At 58.9% G+C, this 20,993-nt stretch overlaps 1 protein-coding gene across 1 annotated transcript in view; it reads right to left on the bottom strand.

Annotated features, from left to right (window-relative positions):
- The window catches only part of ADCY1 (adenylate cyclase 1), a 137,438-nt gene that overhangs the window by 49,445 nt on the left and 67,000 nt on the right, over positions 1-20,993 (bottom strand). The window contains exons 5-8 of the mRNA XM_007109833.2: positions 15,426-15,553; positions 7,852-8,010; positions 2,807-2,948; positions 1,142-1,297 (exon numbers count right to left, since the gene is read on the bottom strand). Coding sequence (XP_007109895.2) covers positions 1,142-1,297; positions 2,807-2,948; positions 7,852-8,010; positions 15,426-15,553 — 585 coding nt within the window. The remainder of the gene's footprint in view (positions 1-1,141; positions 1,298-2,806; positions 2,949-7,851; positions 8,011-15,425; positions 15,554-20,993) is intronic.

Below are 20,993 nucleotides of genomic sequence, written 5' to 3'. Positions count from 1 at the left end.
AATAGGAGCTCATAATCAAAATCACAAAAAATCCCTCTAGAATAAGGCGCCACGAGTGAGAGTCACCAGGATTGTGCTTCTTCCTGAAAAGCCACTAAAACCGTGGTGAGCGAATTCCTTTTAAAGGCGTAAAACCCACACGGAGGAGAAAATGGGAGTGCAGAAGCAGCAATGCAATCCCGGGAAGCAGGCCATCAGTCACTGACGTGCAGACCCAAGAGCACAGGTGACAGTGAAGGTGAGAATATTCAGAAGGTACGGCCGTCGGTGCAGGGGCTGGAGGGCCAGTGACAAGGGAACGTGGGGAGGACGCTCGAAGCTGCGGACGAGGGGGAGGAGCACAGGCTTCAGCCCAGGCTGCCGGGACGTGGCCCTCCTGCCCCAGAGGACCCCAGGGGTCCTCCCTGCGGGGGAAGGGATCAGGGTCTCCAGCCCCGGGTTACAGACAGTATGCCTGTGTGGTTGAAGCCGACGCCAAGGACCCCCCCGCCAGCCGCAGTACTGGCTCCGCTCAGCTCCAGGCTTTCACCCCGGGCCTCGCCCCCTCCCAGCAGACGAAAGACGAAGGCGACTCGGACCAACCCAAGGAGAAAGACGGAAAACTGTGCACCCAGGTCACCTGCAGGAACACCCACAAAAGGAACCTCCGTCAAGTGCTGGAGGCCATGCACCATGAACTAGAGGGACTTAACCCAGGAAGGAGGGGCCTCTGACACGCGAGCCAGAGAGGGAGGGAGGGGATGGCCAGAGATGCTTCCCCTGGAGGTGAAGGGCAAGGCTGGCGTGACACCACCTCGAGGCTCTCGGGGTGCAGACAGAGGAGATCGGGGCTCCGGAACCAGCGAAACCATATCTGACACGTACAAATATCCTGAGGACAGATTTAAACAACGGCTGGGGGACTGTAGCTTGAATTTACCGATAAATCCGTGGAATGCCAAGTTGCAAAAAAAAACCCCCACGACATAATGAGAAGTGTTTCGCAGGAAAGCAAAAGCAGCCCAGCTCCGGAGAGCATTTACAAGATTGTGAAAGGTGAAGGGCGCGGGCTGATGGAGCAGACCGCAGCAGGACCGCACCGGGAGGACGGACGAACAGGGACTCCGAGCGGGGCCGGCACGCGGGGGTGGGGCCCGCCTACCTTGTCGTCGTCCTCGCAGGTCATGACATTGGAGAAAGGGATCTCAGCCTTGAACATCTTCCGGCAGTGCATGAGCTGCACCAGCAGGTAGCACACGGTCTTGAATTTCATCCTCTTGGCCGGTTTTATATCGGAGAGAATCAGCCCTGGAAATATCTGTGCGGACGTGCAGCAAAGAGAAACGCTGTGAGCAGACACACACGTCCTACCCCTTGGGCGGGGAGCACGAACTTAACGGCGCAGGGAGATCACAGGCCACTTGCTGAGGACCTACTGCTCACCACACCCAGCAGGGAACAGACCTGGCAACCCAGTCCCCAAACACACAGGTCTCAACTACGCCCAATGCCTCTGAGACGAGAGCGATGCCCGGATCCTGGGGCAGATGCATGGACATCGCCCAGCGGGGGCAGCACCACGCTGATGAGTGTCACCCACTGGCCCCCGGGGTCCCTCCTGCAGACCTCCCCTTCCGCCTTTCACCCTTTTCTCTCTCCTCCTCAACGCAAACCTCTCCAAAGGGGCTGCTCACTGTACAGACCTCGTCATCCTTCTCACCCTCAAACCGCAGCCATGGCCGACGCTGTTGTTTAATTCTGTATGACGGGTGGGGCGGCATCCACCCACGGCACCAAGGCGCCCTCCTCTGACTCACAACCTCCTGCATCCCGGCAGCGGCTCGCAGGCCTTCCTCCTTGGCGCCCTGCCCTCCGCTCCTATGTCCCCAGGTTGACCCCCGCTGGTCACCCAAACCTCTCACACCTGCCCTTCTCTCACACACTCACTCCCCTTCTCCAGAAGTCAGCTCACCCTGCCCTGCCTGTCCTGCCCTGAGCCCCATTTCTCTCCCCTGGCCAGTGCCACACCCATCCACAGCTCCCACAGCACATGGGTGCCACCGCATCCTGGCCTGGAGAGCACTGGCCCATGGATGCACCAGGACAGCGAAACCTGAAGCTCTCCCTGAACTCCTTGTATCCTGAAGAAGTACTGTGGCCACCTGTGTCCCGTGCACCTCACCTGTGTCCCGTGCCCCTCCCCTGAGCCCCGCACCCCTCACCTGAGTCCCGCGCCCCTCACCTGAGCCCCGCGCCCCTCACCTGAGCCCTGCGCCCCTCACCTGAGCCCTGAGCCCCTCACCTGAGCCCTGCGCCCCTCACCTGAGTCCTGCGTCCCTCACCTGAGCTCTGCACCCCTCACCTGAGCTTTGCACCCCTCATATGAGCCCCGGAAGTGGCTCAGTCACCCTCAATCGTGTCCAGATCACTTTCCCAGGGCAGAGTGACCTTCAGTGCTCACACAGGATGGTCACAAGCCTTCCTGTGTGCACAGCACCCCTCGATCCATAGCGCACCCCATCCCTGACCTCCTGCAGAGGGTTCTCAAACCTGATTTGCAGGAGAGGCAGTGAAGGGCCAGGGAGGTGCGGGAGGACTCAGGATGACCCAGCCCTTGAGGATCCCAGGGCCCTGACTCCAAGTTCCATCCCCTCCCCTCCCCCACGGCCCTCCCCTCACGGGCACAGGCCAGGCCCAGGACTCAAGGTCAGCGGGGACACCCTCCCACGTGCGCAGAGCTCAAGGCCTGAGAAGCAGTGATCTGAGGAGAACGAAGGAGCCATTAGTCCTTAAGAAGGCTCCGCACAGGACCCCTTCTGGAGCCTACCTTTCGCCGATGGGAGGGCACGATAAAAAAGGTCTCGATGTTGTGAGTTTTCAGAAAACTGTTCCTCTCGTGTCCATGGCCCGGCTCTACCTCATAGTCACCATTCAGGCACGCCAGGGTGGTCTTTGTGATGTGAACCTTCCTACGGAAAAGGAGGCGGAGATTTGGACGGAGCCTCCCCTGCGGGGCCGCAGCTGGTTCTAGGCAGCATCCGGGCGATGCTCTGCGGGGTCCTGGCAGAGGTGTCCCCCCTCACGGGCAAGCTCCAGAAGGAACACTCAGATGCCCCGGGGCGTACGCACAGGAGGACTGACAGCAGGGAGGGCTGCGGCAGAGGGCGGGGGGCCAGAGGGACACAAGAGGGACTGAAGGGGACAAAGGAAGCAGGTGTCAGAGGACACAGAAAGGACGACGAGGGAAGGAGAGGGTGGCACGGTGAGGGGAGAAGCGAGGTCCCTCCCCCGGCTGCGGTCCCCAAGCCGCCAGGGTGGGAGGACCCCAGCCCGACATCAGGCCCACACTGTCCCCACACCAAGTGGGCGGGTGGGCACAGAGCCGTGTGCACGGCATCCACGCCCACCCCAGTGAGTTTTCTGGTGAGAGAAGGAGAAATCCTCAGTTAGCATAACCCGAGCAAAACCCAGTCCCCACGTAACCCAGACACATGGCCTGAGCTTCCGGCCCTCAGCAAGGCCCGAGCACTCGGGCTTAGGGAGAAACACGAACTCCCCAGCATGCAAAACACTCCCTGCAAGGACCTGCGCCCTCACGTCCCCAAACAGTCTCCTGAATTCCTTGGTCGGGGACGGGGAGACACATGCAGGGCACCGAGGCAGCAGTGAGCATGGCCCCATTGCTGGCCCTGAGGGCACCCGGGACACTGTCACCCCATCAGCCTGGCTCTGAACTGCAAACGGCACCAGCGGTCTCTAGAAATGCATGCGTGTCCACTCATTCATTCACTGGTCCCCTTCCCTCCTTTCCTTCCTCCCTTCCTTCCGCCACAGAGAGGGACACACAGTCCTGTCACTGAGCTGAGGGGCCAATAGGGAGACAGAAACATCAGCAACCGCTCTCAGCGCAGAGCAGGCTCTGGAAAAGAGGAGGGGTCTCGGGGGCAGGTTGCCCTAAAAGCACACGGTGGGAATGGACAGCACCCAGGCTCCCAGCCTGGACTGGGGAGAAACTGGAGGCCTGGCTGGTCCTGAGCAGCAAGGCCACTAAAGGGGACGGGGCCGCCTCACTTGCAAGTGCTACCCACCACTCACGGGGCGACCCCTCACCCAACACAGGCGGTGGGAGTGAAGACAGCCCCGCTAGCTCGCCTGCCCTGGAGACGGAGGGTGGGGACGCCCAGTGTCTGCCATCCCTAAGGCCCGCAGCACCAGAGCCCAGTTATTGATGAGACTGTCTTGTCCAAGACAACAGGGGTGGGGAGATGTGGGACCTGGGGCGGAGGGGGCTCCACCATACCCTGGAGCTGGGTGGGGCACGCAGGTGACCCCAATCATGGTTCCCACCTGAGGGCCCCTGGGGTGGGTAGGCCATTTGCTCAGGACCCAATTTCACTTGCTTCCAGGCAGCCTGGAACATGCATCCAGCATATCAGTTTGGGGCTGGCCAGGAGCCGTGTGTGCTTCAGGGCAGCAGAGAGGGTTCTGTGTGTGTGGTGTCCTGCCAGCAAGAAGCTGAAGGCCATCTCCATGCAAGAAGCAGACAGGTGCCCCATCCCCCCCGGCCTTGGCCTCTCCAAGGCAACCACTCAGGGTGTATGGCCTTGGGAAGGAGTCCATGAACCAAGTCCCAGGGGTCCCAGCATGAGATGTTGGGGTAAAGACACAGCAGTGAGTCAATCCTTCCATTTGTCCACCCGTCCATCTGTCTGTCTGACCAGCCACACTCCCCGAATACCCAATGAATAGAAGGTAAGTGCTTGCAAAATGGACGTATGGAAGATGGATGGGTGGATGGAAGGAAGTATGGAGGATGGATGGATGGATGGAAGGTGGATGGGTGGATGGAAGGTGGATGGGTGGATGGAAGGAAGTATGGAGGATGGATGGATGGATGGAAGGTGGATGGGTGGATGGAAGGAAGTATGGAGGATGGATGGATGGATGGAAGGTGGATGGGTGGATGGAAGGAAGGAGGATGGGTGGATGGATGGAAGGTGGATGGGTGGATGGAAGGAAGTCTGGAGGATGGATGGATGGAAGGTGGATGGGTGGATGGAGGAAGAATGGAGGATGGATGTATGAGTGGACAGGTGGGTGGATGAAGAAAGCAAAAGAAGGACCAAGGGGGAAGGGGAAGGGATGGACTGGGAGTTTGGGATTAGCAGATGCAAACTATTATATAGAGAATGGATCAACAACAAGGTCTTACTGCACCGAACAGGGAACTCTATTCAATATCCGGTGATAAACAATAATGGAAAAGAATATGAAAAAGAATGTATTGATATATATATATATATGTGTGTGTGTGTGTGTGTGTAAGTGAATCACTTCGCTGTGCAGTAGAAATTAACACAACATTGTGAATCCACTATACTTCAATAAATTTTTTTAAAAGAGTGAAGGAACCACATTAAGAATAGTGCAAGAAAGAGCAAACCTAGAGAGGCCGAGTGAGGGAACCCTGAGAAGCTCCAGGGCGGACACCATCTCCAGGGGCCTGGGGGTCTCGGAAGGTTACTGGAAAAGCCCCATCACGTGCGCCCCCCCCCACCCCCGCTGCAAGGCCAAGGCAGGACCCCGAGGGGTGCACACACCACGTGTGCCAGGCCCCTAGAGGCACTGGGGAGGGTGGCGTCAGCAGCCCCTGGCCCCCACTCACGGAGCAGCTTTCCAGCAACCCCTCCCAGGCCAGCTTCCTTCGGCTCCTCCCCCTTCCCTGCGGGGAGAGTCGCAAGGCCCTGTCTCCCTGGGAGCCAGGCAGTCGCGCCTCGGCCCTCGTGTGCCCTGAACCCTCTGCTGAGGCCTCCGCTGGCTGCACGCACCTGACCTGGTGTCCAGTCCTCATTCTGCAGCACCGAGCACAGCTGGCGGCTCTCCTTCCTCCCCGGCCTCCTCCTGGCTGCCCGCACCGTCTCTCACCACCCCGCCCTCCCCGGCTCCTCTTCCTGTCCCCCGTTCCCCTTCTCTCAGGAGCTCTCAGGCTCGGGCCTGCATCATCACCCCTCCACCTTGCACGTGCTCCTGGCGCTCCGTGCGCAGTGCCGGGGTCTCAGTGCCCCCAAGGGCCCGTGAGCTCCCCAGAGCCCCGGCCAGCTCCGAACTGACCTCAGTGCCCAGGAGACCCAGGCTGACAGGTGATAAAGGCACCTCCCCCCGGCCCCGTGTCGTGCTCCCCTCTCTGCGCCCCCCCAGAATGCTCCCTGGGGCCCCCCAAGAACGTGAACCCCACCGGGGCCGAGGGCTCTGTCTTCGCTGCCGACACCACCCTCCCGCCTCCTGGAAAAGCCAGGTGCTCGGTAAACGCTGTGCTCCTGCGGGGGGAGTGGAGGGGAGGAGGGAAGAAAGAAGCAAAGCAGAGAGCAGGGCAGGCAGGATGCGGCGCCCCGCGGGACTGGGAGGTGGAGTGAAAGGAGGGGAGCTACCGGTCAGCCGGAACTTGAAAGAGGCCCCGGCCAGGTGAAGGGCCCGCGGGGCGGGGTCCCCGGCGGTGGAAGTCTTGTGTGCTTGTCCCACGGCAGGCGGAACGCTTAAAGACCTCACTGGGCAGGGGAGGAGGGCGGTGGGCGGCTCCTGGCACCTCCTGGCCGGCCAAGGGGCTGGACTCTGTGCAGGACAGCGGGCTGCTGCTGGCATCACTCTGGCGCCCAGAGGGCGAGGGCCAGGCACAGTGAGAAGGTGTCCCTCTCCTGCCCGAGACCCTGCTCTGAAGGGTGGAGAACAGGAGGAGGAGTGGAGGGGTGCTGGAAGGACGGGGCCCTGAAGGAAGCAGGGGTCGGTGGCCGCGAGGGTCCCCCCAGGGGGATACTCAGAGGCGGCCCGGGTCACGGACGACGATGCCGCGATTTTTGAGCTCCCTTAGAAATACCACGGCCACCCCCATGGCAGGCCGGCGTGGATTCAGGCTCATTGGATTCGAATCTCCAGGCTTGCTGCTTCCTCGAGCCCCATAAGCCCTCCTTTCCTGCAATTTCAAAGCCGCTCTCCAGAGCGAGTGGCCCTGGATGCCACTGGTCCCTCGGCCGAGCTCAGGGCCTTGGCACAAGGAAAGGTGTCCCCTGTTTCCACCACCTCCCCAAAAAGGCCAGGAGGGAGGGGGGAAGATGCGGCCCAGAGGACGCCAGGTCTCTGGGGTGAGAACAGGACAGCTGGCGACAGGCAGCCAGGGTCAGAGGGGCCCTGAGGCCCCTCAGAGCGGAGGGCACAGAGCTTTGCCCTGAGGTTCATAAGACAGAAGCAGACATGCGTGTGCGGGAGTCTAACGCTCAGCTCTAGCCCCTGGGAACCGCAGCTGGGCCCTGCAGCAGCTGCGAGCACGGCCTGCCAAGCCCTCTAAGAGGGGGAAATCGGGAGGGTGGGGCCATGAGAGCGCGCCTCAGAGCCCCCTTTTCTGCAATCACAGCATCCCCTGCTGCCCACCGTTCGTGGAGGGAGGGGAGATCGCGTTCAGTTCTCGGGTTAACGTTTTCACCGTACGTGATGCCTTGGCTCTGAGGAATGGTTTGAAGAAAATGAGACCAAAGGAGGCGACTGTAATTAGAAAGCATTAGGAGTGCACGGACCAATGAGAAATGCATCGTCCTCCCTCACTCTAGAAGGAAATCTGTAACTTCCCTAGTGGGGCCCTAAAGGCAGAACACTTTCCACCGTAGGTCTGAGAAAGAAAGCAAAAGGAGAAGCAGCAGTCAGCACGCAGGGCAGCTCCAAGCCAGGCAGACCGCCGGCGCGTTCAGCCTCCTCCTCCAGGGCCGGCTTGCCCGCTCTCTTTGGGGCCTTGGGCGTGGGGCTGGGACAGCCGGGCGTTCCCAGATCCCCAGGCAGAAGGCTGAATTAGAATCCCCGCCCCTGCCCTCAGGGTCCCCGATTTACCCAGGCAGGCCGGCAGCTTCCATGACGTTCGCCAGGGTCACGTCGTTGGACCACACGTCGTACTGCCACTTGCGCAGGCCCAGGACCCCGCAGAGGACCCTGCCGGTGTGCAGCCCCACGCGCATGTTCAGGTCCACCTCAGTGGCCTCCGCCACGGACCTGCAGCAAACACAGGCAGGGCGTGGGGCTGGGGCCCCGTGGTCCGCTCCCTCAGGCCACGGGCACAGGGCACCAGGAGCATGGGGGGGGGTGGTGTCGCCTGACCTAGTCAGCCTGACCCCCGAGCTGTGGGCCCTGGTGGGCAGGGGTCGCTCCGAGCTGGCTCCCCCCTGCTCCCTGGCCACTGGCCGTCTCACAAGGCATCCCACCTCCCCTGTCCCCCTCCCCACCCAGAGCAGCGACCGAAGAGAGGTGAGCCCAGGACCCCGATCCAGGGCCCCGATCCTGCTCTGGGCACCACGGACCTGATCAGGGGTGCTCGTGCCCGCCTGCTAGCCAGGGGCCCGCATGAGAGCCCCCGGGAACATTGGACAGGGTCCCAGGAGCCCTGGGCACGGTCAAGGTTTGACCCCGAGTTCCCTGACTCAGAGGCTGGGCTGCAGACCTAGCCTGTGGGGAGGCCCGAGGCTCCACAAACCTGCCCCAAACAACAGGGGGACCCTGTGGGTTGTAAACCGTGCATCAGTCAACTCAAGGGAGAAAACAAGACAGGACATGCGGACGCTGAAATCCGACTGCAGGGCCGGTGCACGCGCGTCCCACCTCCCCAGGCGCTCGTGTCTCTGGGCTCCAGCCCCGCTGAGGAAAGGGGCGGCAGTGAAGCCCTGAGGGCCCCAGGAGAGACCACCCTCGGAGGCGGGGGCAGCATCACCGGAAGCACGCGTGAGAAGAAACAGGAGGTGGTTTGAAAAGCTCCTTGGAAAGAGATTCACGAGGCCCAGGGTGAGGTGAGATGCAGGAAGTACACAGAGGGCCTGTGATCGCACAGCCGGGGCGCAGGGGACGCGCCGCAGCCACGGGGAGGCCCTCTGATGCCACTTTTCTGGATTTTCCACTTCTCCCCAAAAGCAAGACATTATTTAATCTTTAGAAAGTCTGAATGAAGCATGTTGCTGAGGAAGCATTATCGGGCCTGCCTGGTGCGCTCCAAGGGACAGAATCGCAAGGAAGCCGTGAGGGCGGGGAGGGGGTCAGCCACGGTGCCCCCGGCCCTCCCCACCCTGGACGGGTCCACAAGTGGCCCCGACCGGCACGTGTGTTGGGTGGGGCTCTCCGGCCGGTGGGGACGTTCTGTAGCAAGAAGGGCAGGAAGATGGCGCTGAGGCTTGGGGACACGGCGGCCCCATGATTAGGACATCGGCCGTGAGAGGGAAGGGAGACTGGGAGACCAAAGGCACACAGGGCCACACTGCCGCCACCCTCGGGTAGTCCACCCACCCTCCGTCCCCTCCCAAGAGCAGGTGCCCTGTAGGCCAACCACATCTAGACCTGCCCCCGCCAATACAGCAGGTGCCCCGAGCCTGTGAGCAAAATCTCACTCCTGCTCCAAGACTCAAGGCTGATTCACGTGGATCTCACCCTGTTCAAAGAAAACGCAGGCCCAGCCCGGATGCTGCATCCAGGAAGCCCTCCCAGATCCTTCACCACAGCAAGCCCACCCCCGTCCCCGCCCAGACCCTTGTCACTCTGCTTCCGCTATGACAGCTGGGTCAGGCTCCATCAGAGGACACCACTGCATCCACATGGCCGGGCTGACTCCACCGACCAGAGGCTTGGTGGACATCCTAGGGCCCTCCCGGAGGCTGGGTTGCAAGCCTCCTGGGAGCGGCTGCCCCAGGCCAAGTCCCAGGCGGCTGGGACTTCCCACCTCCCCCACCCGCGACGGCTGCAAGCTGTAACAGGGCTTAGCCGCTGGACGGATGCATTCCGGCCACAGCGCCCGCCACTGGCCCCTTGGGTTTGGTGTCAGCCCAAGGGAGAAGGAAGGCGGTAGCTGACACCTCCTGCCCTGGCTTAGCTTCCACAGCCCACCTGCGTCCACAGGGTCCTGGCTAGCACCATCCCACCTGGTGGTCACTGCGCGTGAGCCTGCCTCCACGCTCGGTACCTGGAAGTCGCCTGCCGCCTGCTGACCCGAGGCCCGTCCGCAAGGGGTCCTGGCCACCAGCTTCCCAGGGCCTGGTGTGACACCCGGTCCTGGCCCCTCGTGAGTAAACGGCGTGGAATGAGATTTCAGTTCCCCTCGCCCACGCCGCTCCTGACCACTGCCAGCTCGCTGCTCTCCAAAAAACCCCCTTAATCTAAAAGACTAAAGAAGGACGAGGGGCTTCAAAGGAGGATGAAATAAAGAGACTGGGAATCTTCATCTGGAACAAAATGAACGTCACCAGGACACAACTTAAGTCCACAACATCGCAAGGAGGGCGACAGAGAAGCAGAGTCCCGAAGCCTTGGCTCCCGTGTCTCTGACAGCAAAGCAGCCTGTTCTGTGCAGCAGAAGAGAGGACAGAGCTGGGCCACCCCGCGGGAAGGCTGGGCCGAAACAGCCTAGCATCCCCAGAGACTCTGAAACCATCCCATGATCTCTTCCTAGCAGGTTATTGACGCATGATGCCCTTACTAATGAGCCACGATTTATTCATCACCGTAACAGGAGCAGCATTAAAGAAGCGAACGCTGACACCCGGGGTGCACCTCGGGCTGGGACCCCAGGGCTCCACCTCCCCAGCCTGGCTCGTGCACACTCAGCTGCCTCAACGCCAACGTCCTGTCCTCAGATCAAAAACTGCAGGCTGCGACCAGGAAGGGACAGGACCTGGGGGCAGGGTCGGGGAGCAGGGGGAGGACAGCAGAGGAAGGAGGACAGCAGCACGGGGTGGGGGGTAACCCCATCTGTCAGCAATGGCACAGGATGCGTGAGGCCCACTGGACCCAGCCCGCCTGCCCTGCCCTGACTTCCACTTGCAGACCGTTCGCCCACTGCCTGGCAGGGCTTCCTGCCAGCCAGGCCACAGGAGCCCCTGCCGCGGCCCCCCGCCCCGAGCAGCCTCCACTCAAACCGCTCCCCCATCCCAGCCTGTCTTCTAACCAGGAGCAGTTCTGCCTGTAACTTCACCCACCGAGGGCCTGTCCCCCAAAACCATGGCACACGCGGGCCCCAGAGGCGTGCCGAGACGCTGCCTTCCCAGCTGGCCCTCGAGCCCGGCCTCACCGTCCTCCGTATTCAGGGGGCCAGGCCAGACCGTAGAACCAGATATGTCTACACAGGGTCCCGGGCATCCTGGCGCTCAGCTTTGATGACCTCAGAAGTCTGCGTGCCACGAATTTACAATAGAGGTTTTGTGGCAGTCTGACTGTTCACATATCTTTACTACCTATTTAGTTGTATACACTTTGAATGTGATTTTTTCTATTTTAACTCTTTTTTCATTCGTTTGCCAATCGCCAGTTAAAGGTACTGAAACAAGAATACTAAGGTTTAAAAAAAATTTTTTTAATTCACAAAAAGAAATGAGTTTGGGAAATATAAAGAAGTAAACCTGCAAAAGATGTTTTTGTGCATTTTAAGCGTTTCTACTTCTGCAGTCATGGAAGGGCAAAAGGTAGGGGGACTTCTGGGACCCACGTCCAACCTTCCTCAAGCAGGCCTTCCTGTCCCCAGAGTGCAGGGCCTTTGCCAGCCTCCACCCAACCTGTGCAGCCCAGGACACTCCACCAATTCGCCCCGTCTCTCATCCCTTCCAGCAGGCTCTCAACTGGGGGAACGGCAGATGTGCAGTGAGCTGGACAGTCACTTGTAGATAAATCCTGCCTCAAGAGCTGTCTCACTCTAGATAACCAACAAGGACCTACCGTACAGCATGGGGAACCATACTCAATATCTTGTAATAACCTGTAAGGGGAAAAAGGCTGAAAAAGAATAGATATACATATATATGTGTAACTGAATCGCTTTGCTGTACACCTGAAACTAACATAACATCGTCAATCAACTATACTGCAATTTAAAAATTGTTGGGCTTCCCTGGTGGCGCACTGGTTGAGAATCCGCCTGCCAATGCAGGGGACACGGGTTCGAGCCCTGGTCCGGGAAGATCCCACATGCCGCGGAGCAACTAAGCCCATGTGCCACAACTATTGAGCCTGCGCTCTAGAGCCCGTGTACCACAACTACTGAGCCCGCGAGTCACAACTACTGAAGCCCGTGAGCCTAGAGCCCGTGCTCCACAACAAGAGAAGCCACCACAATGAGTTTAAGAAAAAATTGTATGAAAAATAAGAAGAAAAGAAAAACAGAAAAAAACAAAAACAAAAAACCTGTCTCACTGAAGAGCGTTTGCCAAGCACTGAGAAAACTGAAGGAGGGAGAGGACCAGGCCTCCAGAACAATCAGAAATGACTTTTGTCACTCGGCCATCTCTTCTCGTTCGTCCTCCAGCCTTGGGTTGCTCCAGCCTGGGCACATCGGGCCTACCCACGACGTGAGCACAGGCAAACTGGCCTTACCAGCTCAAAGACGGGTCAGGGAAGGAAGAGCACAGGTCATTTACTTCTACTTAACTCAACACAGTGAACCAAAAATACCCAGACCACAAGCAAAGCCACGTCTGGATGAAGTATTTAGCAAAATGGTACCCTGCATGTTTGGAGGTCTGATTCGTGGTTTGCTAATGCCTGTCATGGGCAAGGTGCTCCCCGTGGAGCGGACAAACCCCATTCCTACAAGTGCACAGGATGCTGGTGCTTTGCAGCCCAAGGGAGGGACAGCAGCAGCCCAGCTGGCTCCCTTTTCTGGGGCTTAACGAACTGACGGCCGCAGTGGCTGGGGACCCAGCATCTTCCGGACCAGCCCATTTAACCTGGGATCCCATTTAATTCCCACAACAGCTCAGAGATGCAAACACGGTTTCTGCATGTCACAGCACAGAAAATCAGGGATGCAAGGAAACCAAAGCATCACCTCAAGGATGGGGAGCCAGGAACCCAGGGGGGCCCGTCTGCTTCCTCGGGCAGGAAGCCCCCAGCCCACTCAGGAACAGCCGCATCTGGGGACTGATGGCCTGAACTCTAGGAAGTGTTCTTGTACCAGACTCGGCTGCAGAGGAGCAGTCTCCTTGGGTCGGACCTAATATTCAAGGCCTGACAGAGGGAAGCTGGCACTGGGGTGCAGGAAAGGGTAGAGGCACAGATCTCACATGGGCAGCACACCCACTGGTGGTGGGTGGGGGGAGCAGGATCAGGCCTGGGTACCCTGGGGAGGGGCTGCAGAACTTCGGGCCAAAGACATAGGTCCAAGCAGCACGACACCGCCAGGAGTCCTGGAGAAACCTCCCCAGAACCTTCCAGGTCAAGGACTAGCCCCTGACCACCAGGACGCAGGGCCTGGGCATGGCCATGAGGTTGGTCCCACCGTCCCGGTCTCTGCCAATCCATCCTCGCTCAGAGCCCCGGATGTCATGAAGCCATCACTCCCATTTTTCAGATGGGGAAACTGAGAGCCAGGGTCACCGCTCTGCAGGGGCAAGACCAAGCCAGTCACCACACTTGCTGGGCACGTAAGGCTCTTCCCACTCTCATCTCCATTCCTCCCACAGGCAGGTGCCATCTGGCCCAAACCAGGAATATATATATGACTTTAAATTATTATTAAAAATCACACCAACAATTAACACGTGGCGTTTTTTTTTTAAGAGCATATTGCACACCTTAATGAGGTCCACAAGTTTGAGAGGAGGATCTGATTTGGGTGTTGAGGGCAGATGGGGGCCAGATTCCCCAGAGCAGGAGCCCGGGGGGCCTCGGGCAGGGCCACTCCACCGGGAGGGGGTTAAGAGCCCTGGCACTCCACATTCAAGGCTGCATTCTTCGCTCGGTCTTTTACACGGAGCATGGAAAATCTTTCCATCTGTTTTCCCCATAGAAATGAACTTTCTACCAAGTGGAAAAAAGATCATTCCTCACTTCTTGGCCAAGGAGAAGACCCTCGACCCCTCCGGTGTCACACAAGGTCAGAGCCGGTCTGGCAGCACGCCTGCCGGCTCCTACCCTTGCAGAGATTTCTTCCTCGGTTTTTACAGATTCCTTATTCAGCTCCTCTCTATCCGGCGGAGGCAAGCGCTTGACCCACACAAGCCGGTCCTGCACTCACAAGGGTCGGAATGGATTGCCCTGTTTTCTGAAGCGAGCGACCCTGGTGGATGTGCTGCCCGCAAAGCGTCCGCCTGAAGAGGGAGCTGCCAACAGTGGTCCAACAGCCCTACGGTGGGACTCGCGCATCCCCCGAACCTGAACGTCTGCACCAGCACGCACGGCGTCTGCACGAGCTGCTTCAGGAACCTCATAACCTTGCCAGCCATCCCTCCTGCCTTTGGGTTTTCTCGGTCCACTCAGAGGTCCCCAGGCCTGCAGCAGACCTCTCTGTGGCCCCGGCAAGGGACATCTCGGCACCGCAGCCTCTTCTGCTTCCGGGTCACCCACGGCGCCGTGCCCGCGACCCAGGGCCACCTCTGGCCTCCCCAAAGAGCAGGCCGGTCAACAACCAGCCTCTTCTCCAGTTCAGCTTCTTTCCTCCAGAGCAGGGGCTGCATATTGAGATCACCTGGGGGGGCTCCTCCACCCTCAATCCTAGACCACAGCCCAGACCAGCTGCCGCTGGCTCTCCGGGCAGAGCAGGCCTCGGGGATTCGACTGGCCCAGGCAATGCTGACACACAGCTCCTGGCTCCTGAGAGGCGGGGTACCAGGCCGAGCACGCTGGCGCGGCGCTAAGCACCCTGCTTCTGCACGCAGTGTGCAGGTGTGGGGACCCCGCAGTCTGCCTCGCAAGGACCGTGCAGTTCAGCCTGCCGTTCATCCCCCCGCGTGCCATTCTTGTACTATTACTTCTCTGCTCCCAAGTGTGAAACCACGCCAGGCCCTGGTGACCCCACCTCACGGAGCCGAAGCCATCTCCCCAGGCTGTCGAGAAGCTGGGATGTGGCTCTAAGCTCCGGCCACCAGCCCAACCTCCCAGCTCCACACCCTCCTTCACTAGACGAAGGCTCCTAGCTCCTCATCCCCTGACGAGGATTATGAGGGGATAAGGGCGGCTGAGAAAGGAGCAGGCCAGGCCCCCAGTGTGCCAGCAATACTCACCTGCTCCATCCCACCCGCTCTCCACAGAAAGCACCTGACACGTGGTCACCTGCCCGCATGTACAAGCACATGGGACTCCTTTTCAACTGGAACCCGGCCGGATTTGAGCCAACCCTTTCCCGCAGTCGACTCCTTGAACGTCTTATTATCCGGCTACCGCAGTCGACTCCTTGAACATCTTATCCGGCTAAGCTCAAAGGGTCATTTCTCTGGGCCTGACTAATGCATAGCTGGCGATACCCTGGATCACCGTGGACAAAGAAATGCAGTCCCCACCAAATGCAAAGAAGGGAGTCACAGAGGCAGAGCTGCACAGAGCAGGCGGGGCTCCTCCACCCAGCACCTCGCAGCGTGGCTCTGGGTCTCCGCAGCCACGGCACAGGTGACCCACCTCGGACACGCTGGCCAGGACAAGGCAGGCCTGCACGGCAGGGCACTCACGTGATGGTGTCGATCATGTCCAGGCCCATCTCCACGCAGCAGTGGGCGTGGTCAGTCTTGGGCTGAGTGAGGCCGGACACGCAGTAGTAGCAGTCTCCCAGGATCTTGATGCGACGGCAGTGGTTCTCCTTCGGGCGAGAGGGCAAAGGGCATGTTAGTGACGCACCTGGGACCGCCCGAGCCCCTGCGCCTCTGCCACCACCAGGTGCACTGACCGTTGAGCTCAAGGCCCGACCTGGACCAGGGCCCAGGCGGCTCTCCCACAGTCAGGGTACCTCGGGAGGGCAGGTGGCCCCTCTATGGCTGTGATTAGGGTCGCCTTGGGGCACCCCACACCGTCCCCGCTACCCGCACTCAGCCTCTTCCCACGCGGGGGTCCACCTCCCCTGCCCTTCAGATCACCGGGCCAACTCCACAGGCCCTTCAAGGAGGGGAGGTCACCCCATGCCTGGGAGCCAGGTCCTCTCCCCAAGGAGGGGCCCCCTCTCCCAAGAGGGGCTAGTACAGTCCCCGTCCTTGGATCACCATGTGATTGGCCCTCCTGGAACATGCTAGACTCCTTCACCAGCCCGGGAAGGGCAGGCCACACGCATCTGAGTGCCCGTGGCTTAACCCGGAGTCCCGGTCCACAGGCCGTGTGAGCAGCTCTCCCCAGAGAACCACCAGCCGGGGCCTGGGCCCAGACCTCACCACCCACAGGGAACACCTTGGCGAGTCATCCGGCACTGCAGAAGGTCTGCTCTCGCACTTACACAAAGGTGGGAGTGCCAGCGTCCACCTCGGCCTCGTGTTGAGGACAGAGAGACATGTCAGACGCTCACTACCACCTGTCCTGCGCCAGTCCCTTGGGGTCAGCTATGATTATGACGGTGACTGTCAGTTTTATATCAAGGACAGCATTAAAACGGCAGTTTTAGAACATTTTGTTTTCAACACCTCTTCAAACCCCCTAAATAACTGAGGACCTCACAGAAAGTTTTCACGTCAGTAGGTTACAGCTATGGCTATTACCACATAAGAAGCGACAACTGAGAGATTTTTAAAAATGTATTAATGCATTTAAAGTAACAATAGCAAATCCATTACATATTAACATAAGTAACCCACTGTTTGAAAAATTATGACATTTCCCCAAACAAAAACAAAGGAGAAGCAAGGCAGCGTTCTCACTTTTGCAAGTCTCCAGTATCTGTCTTGACAGGAGACAGCTGGCTTATTTGTTCTACCACTCATGACATCATGTTTCCTGAGCTTGTGCACGTCTGTGAAGGAGAGCAGCCTCACGCAGCCTGTCCGTGGATGAGACGGACCTCCCAGCCCCCGGGATGGACAGCCCCCCGGATGGTCCTGTAGAGCCCAGAGCTCTGCCGACCCTACTCTGAGAAGACATTCTTCAGCTTGTATTTAATTCTGCTCTTTGGTTTCCTCCAAATGAGCCACCTCCTGCAGGTTTTCTCAAATGCTGTGAATTCACACAGTGCCCTGGGATGAGAATTCTCCGCCCTCACCGCCCACGGGTTCACACACGGCCCGCACTTCTTCTGCAGGACACTGTCCACCGGGGCAGAGGGTCGGGGAGGAACAAGGGCCAGCGACCCTGCTGCTCTCCTGAGAGGTGGCCCAGGCCACTGAATGGCTGGGTGCCCAGCCCTGGGCCTCCCTCAATGTAGGGACAGCTGGTCAGAGGGGAGGAGAAGAGCAGTCACTTCCACCTGTCGGGTGGTCTCTGGGAAAACCCAGTGACTGGGTCTTCCCCATCCTAAGCCCCACAAGCTCCCCCTGTGGACAGGGAGCTGGCCTCAGGGAGGTCCAGGGTCCGGCCACTCATCCTTCAAGAGACGGGGCGGCCACCTAACCATTGGGACACCAGCCTCCTGGTCTGCACAAGGGGTTTGTTTCCCACGGGCAGGCCGTGCCGGGGCTGACTTGTCCCGTGACGGAGTCTGGGAGCCCAGGGCCTGGTGCAGACGTCCACACCGCAGAGCTCCTGGGAGGCAGCCGGCCAGGCTTCTCCAGGCTAGCAGGCAGCCCGGGCTCTCTTCTGGCACCTCTAGAGTGTCCGTCCTCACCTGTCCCCACCGTCACTGCCAGGACACACCGCGCAGGCCAGCGAGGGGCAGCTCCCCCCATACCTCCGCGCCCCGTCTTCACACTCGGGCTGCCTTCACTAGACCCGAGCGCCCAGGATGAGATGAGGGGCCACTGCCAGGGGCGCGACCCTCCCCAGGCGCAGAGACCCCCGGTGGAAAGCTCATGATCTCCGACTCGTCCAGCCCCCTCCCAGCTGTCTATCTGGCGATCCAGACCCCTCCCTCTGAGGAGCCCGCACAAGGGACAGCACCTACCCCACGCAGGCAGCATTCTTGCAGAAGATTTCTAAGGTCACCAAGCCCTGATTCTGGGGACCTCGAGGATGACGGGTGTCCCCACCCATCAGCCTCTCCGTGGGACGCTGAGCATGGGTGACTGCGGACATCCCTGCACCCCCAGCTGGGCTCCTCTGCAGAGCTCCCAGCCACCTCCAGGCCCCATAACCCCAGCCTCTGCGTGTCCCCGACACGCCTGACCCTGGGACCGGAAGGTACTCGGTACAAGGCCACCGAGCGGGCAGGTGTGCGCGCGCGCGCGTGTGTGTGAATGGGCCATAAATCCTACGGGCAGGTCGTAAGCGGCAGTCGTGCCGTCAGATTTCAAGGGAAATCAGAGGCCGTGGGCAGGGCTGCCCCAGACAGCCACCCTATGAGCCCAACTGTCATATCCGACACAGAGACTCAAGAGTGGCCGCCACAGAAAAGGGAGTCTCTGTGCGGCTGGATGGGCTCTCCGATGGCCGACCCCTCAGGACAGGAGGTGCTGAAGAGCAAGGTGTAAACTGTGACGAAGGCAAGTGGTGGCCCTGGCGAGCCAGGGAGTGACCCCTACCGCCCGGCATGGCTGCTCTCCAAGTCAGGACGGGGGCATCTAGCAAGTGACATCCAGGCCGCGGGCTCACAGGCGCGTGAGGTCCACCGCGTTCTGGGGAGGGCTTCCTCAAGAGCAGCCACCCTCCGCTGGAGCCTCCAACACACACAGGAGCAGAGTCACAGCCCGTCAGCGACAAATGTGCCGTTGGAGACCATCCTGAGACGGTCCCTCCCGGGCTCAGAACAGACCGGGGCAGTGAAACGCTCACCCGTCCCCCCTTGTTTTTTAATCTCAACTCCTGACTTTCGTTAACAAGCTTAAGAGACAAAAAAAAAACGATGTTTTCCATTGCTTTTGGTGTTTTAGATAACAACATTTTCCCTGTAAATACTGAAAGCCAGGCGCCTGGAGTTCCCCCGCAGGGAGCATTTGTGACACCTGAACAGCTGTTTCCCAGCCAAAGCGAAGAAAGACAACGGAGGAGGAGGGCCGGCGGGGCTGGCTTGGAAGGGACAGGAGTGACAGGACACGACGGACAGAGCCCCCTCAGAGCAGCGAGGGGCTGCCGGGGGATGCAGGCAGGAGGGTCTCCTCTGCTTCCCAGGTATGGTCCGCAGGCCCGCTGGTCAGCTCTGGACCCGGCTGGCCCTGCCCGAGAGGACGGCAGAGACTCCCACACTCAAGCGCTCTGTGACCCTGCCCGCCCAGCCCTGGACCTGGGAAGAAGCAGAGAATTCAGTGGGATGAGGAAGAGCCACTGCAACTTCAGAACCGGAAGATGCCCAACCCTCTGAGGCCGGCTCTGAAACCGTGGGGTCCAGAGAGGTCAGAGGCCATCATGTGGACCCCACACTGCAGCTGGCTTCTGGGAAGGCCGCGGAGCTCCCAAGACCTGGTGGCACCCCTGGGGGAGGGGAGGTGCAGAGAGAGAGCTTGAAATGACCCAGTGACTGCACCTGATCCCCAGGTGACAGCATCCAAAACCAAATGGCCAAGTGAAGTTAACTTTGCACGGCACTGGGCCATCAGCGGGAAAACAAAATGAGAGACTTTAGAAAATGTTCCTTCTAGGTGGCTGTCTCAGCGTTTAACCTGCTGCGTCCACACAAAGCTGAAAAGAAATGCACCAAAATAGAAACCACGGCTATCGCTGGAAAGTAGGACACATAATCATTTCAACTTCAATTTTCATAGATCATTCCTGCAGTTCCTTTTACTGAGTCCCACGTGCTCCACCCACCGCGACAAGGACCACGGATATAAGCGCAGGGAAGAGATGAGGACCCTGTGCTCCGAGGGCTTCTGCCCACGGGGAGGGACCACACAGGAGCAACAGAGCTGGAACCCAAGAACGCACAGACATCTGTCCTACGGCAGAGACCAGCCGCATTAACTCAGGACCAGAAGTCTCTCCAGCCTCAGCCACGCCCAGGAGACATCAACGGGCCCCACTGAGGCACACTCTCCAATAATAAATAGTCACACGTACACATCTGCTTCTGGTATCCAAAAGGAACAGCGGAGGAACAACCTCAAACAGAGCGCAGATGCCTAACTGCACAGGGCAGGGGGCGATGGTGGAGTGGGTCAGCCCTCTCTCCGCGTATCTTGCCTCAGGGTCTGCACTGTGGGACAGAGCCGTGCAAATATCTGATGTACTTAAAAAAGAAAAATTAAATTTAGCACAGCAATGCCTAAAAATAAAACCAAAATGCAATAACTGTGACCATGTTGGTAGCACAATTCACAGGTGGTTTCACAAGTGGTTTCACAAGTGACAGGAAAACACGTATTTGACTGTGTATCTAGTGGGATGTAATTCAAGGGCAAGATAACGAGAGAAACCACTAAAGAAATCTTAGATTGTATTCAGTGGTCTTATTGTGGGGAATAATACTGGTAATGCTATTTTGAATCAACTGTATATAAAAGGATGAAACAAAAAATTCTATTACTGTCATTAGGGTTTCTAGCATCAAAGGAAAAGGGACACAGATATAAGAATCACAGCCGTGAAGTTAAGTGAATTGGAAATATCAATATGAACTCAGAATTCATTCATGAATTTTTCTTTTTCTAAAACATATCTTCCATGTCTGGCTCCTGTAAAGTCCCAGGACCAGAGACCACCCAGATTACAGGCTGGAAAAAGCATTTCCCAATGAAAGAAACTAGGGCTTCTGGAAAACGCCGCATCTGTGTGTGAGGCAGGACCATGTTCAGAGGGGATGGGCTGACTCACGAGGAAGCAGGAGGCAACCGCACGGCTCACCCCTTTGGAGGGTTCTAGTCCTGAAACTTGATAAAGAAATGAAAAGAATCAAGCATCCACTGAGGATAAGCAAAGAGCTGAGGAGAAAATGTTCTTCGTGGTTTGTGGGTTTTTTTGCGGTACGCGGGCCTCTCACTGCTGTGGCCTCCCCCGTTGCGGAGCACAGGCTCCAGACGCGCAGGCTCAGCGGCCATGGCTCACGGGCCCAGCCGCTCTGCGGCATGTGGGATCTTCCCGGACCGGGGCATGAACCCGTGTCCCCTGCATCGGCAGGCGGACTCTCAACCACTGTGCCACCAGGGAAGCCCATGTTCTTCGTTTTTAAAGAACCACAAGCTAATAAATGCAGAGGAAACAAGAGGATCAGGAAACCAGCACTGTGTCAACCAGAG

Source organism: Physeter macrocephalus, chromosome 5, assembly GCF_002837175.3.
Source record: "Physeter macrocephalus isolate SW-GA chromosome 5, ASM283717v5, whole genome shotgun sequence".
Taxonomy (NCBI): domain Eukaryota; kingdom Metazoa; phylum Chordata; class Mammalia; order Artiodactyla; family Physeteridae; genus Physeter; species Physeter macrocephalus.
This window is presented reverse-complemented; position numbering and strand designations above follow the sequence as displayed.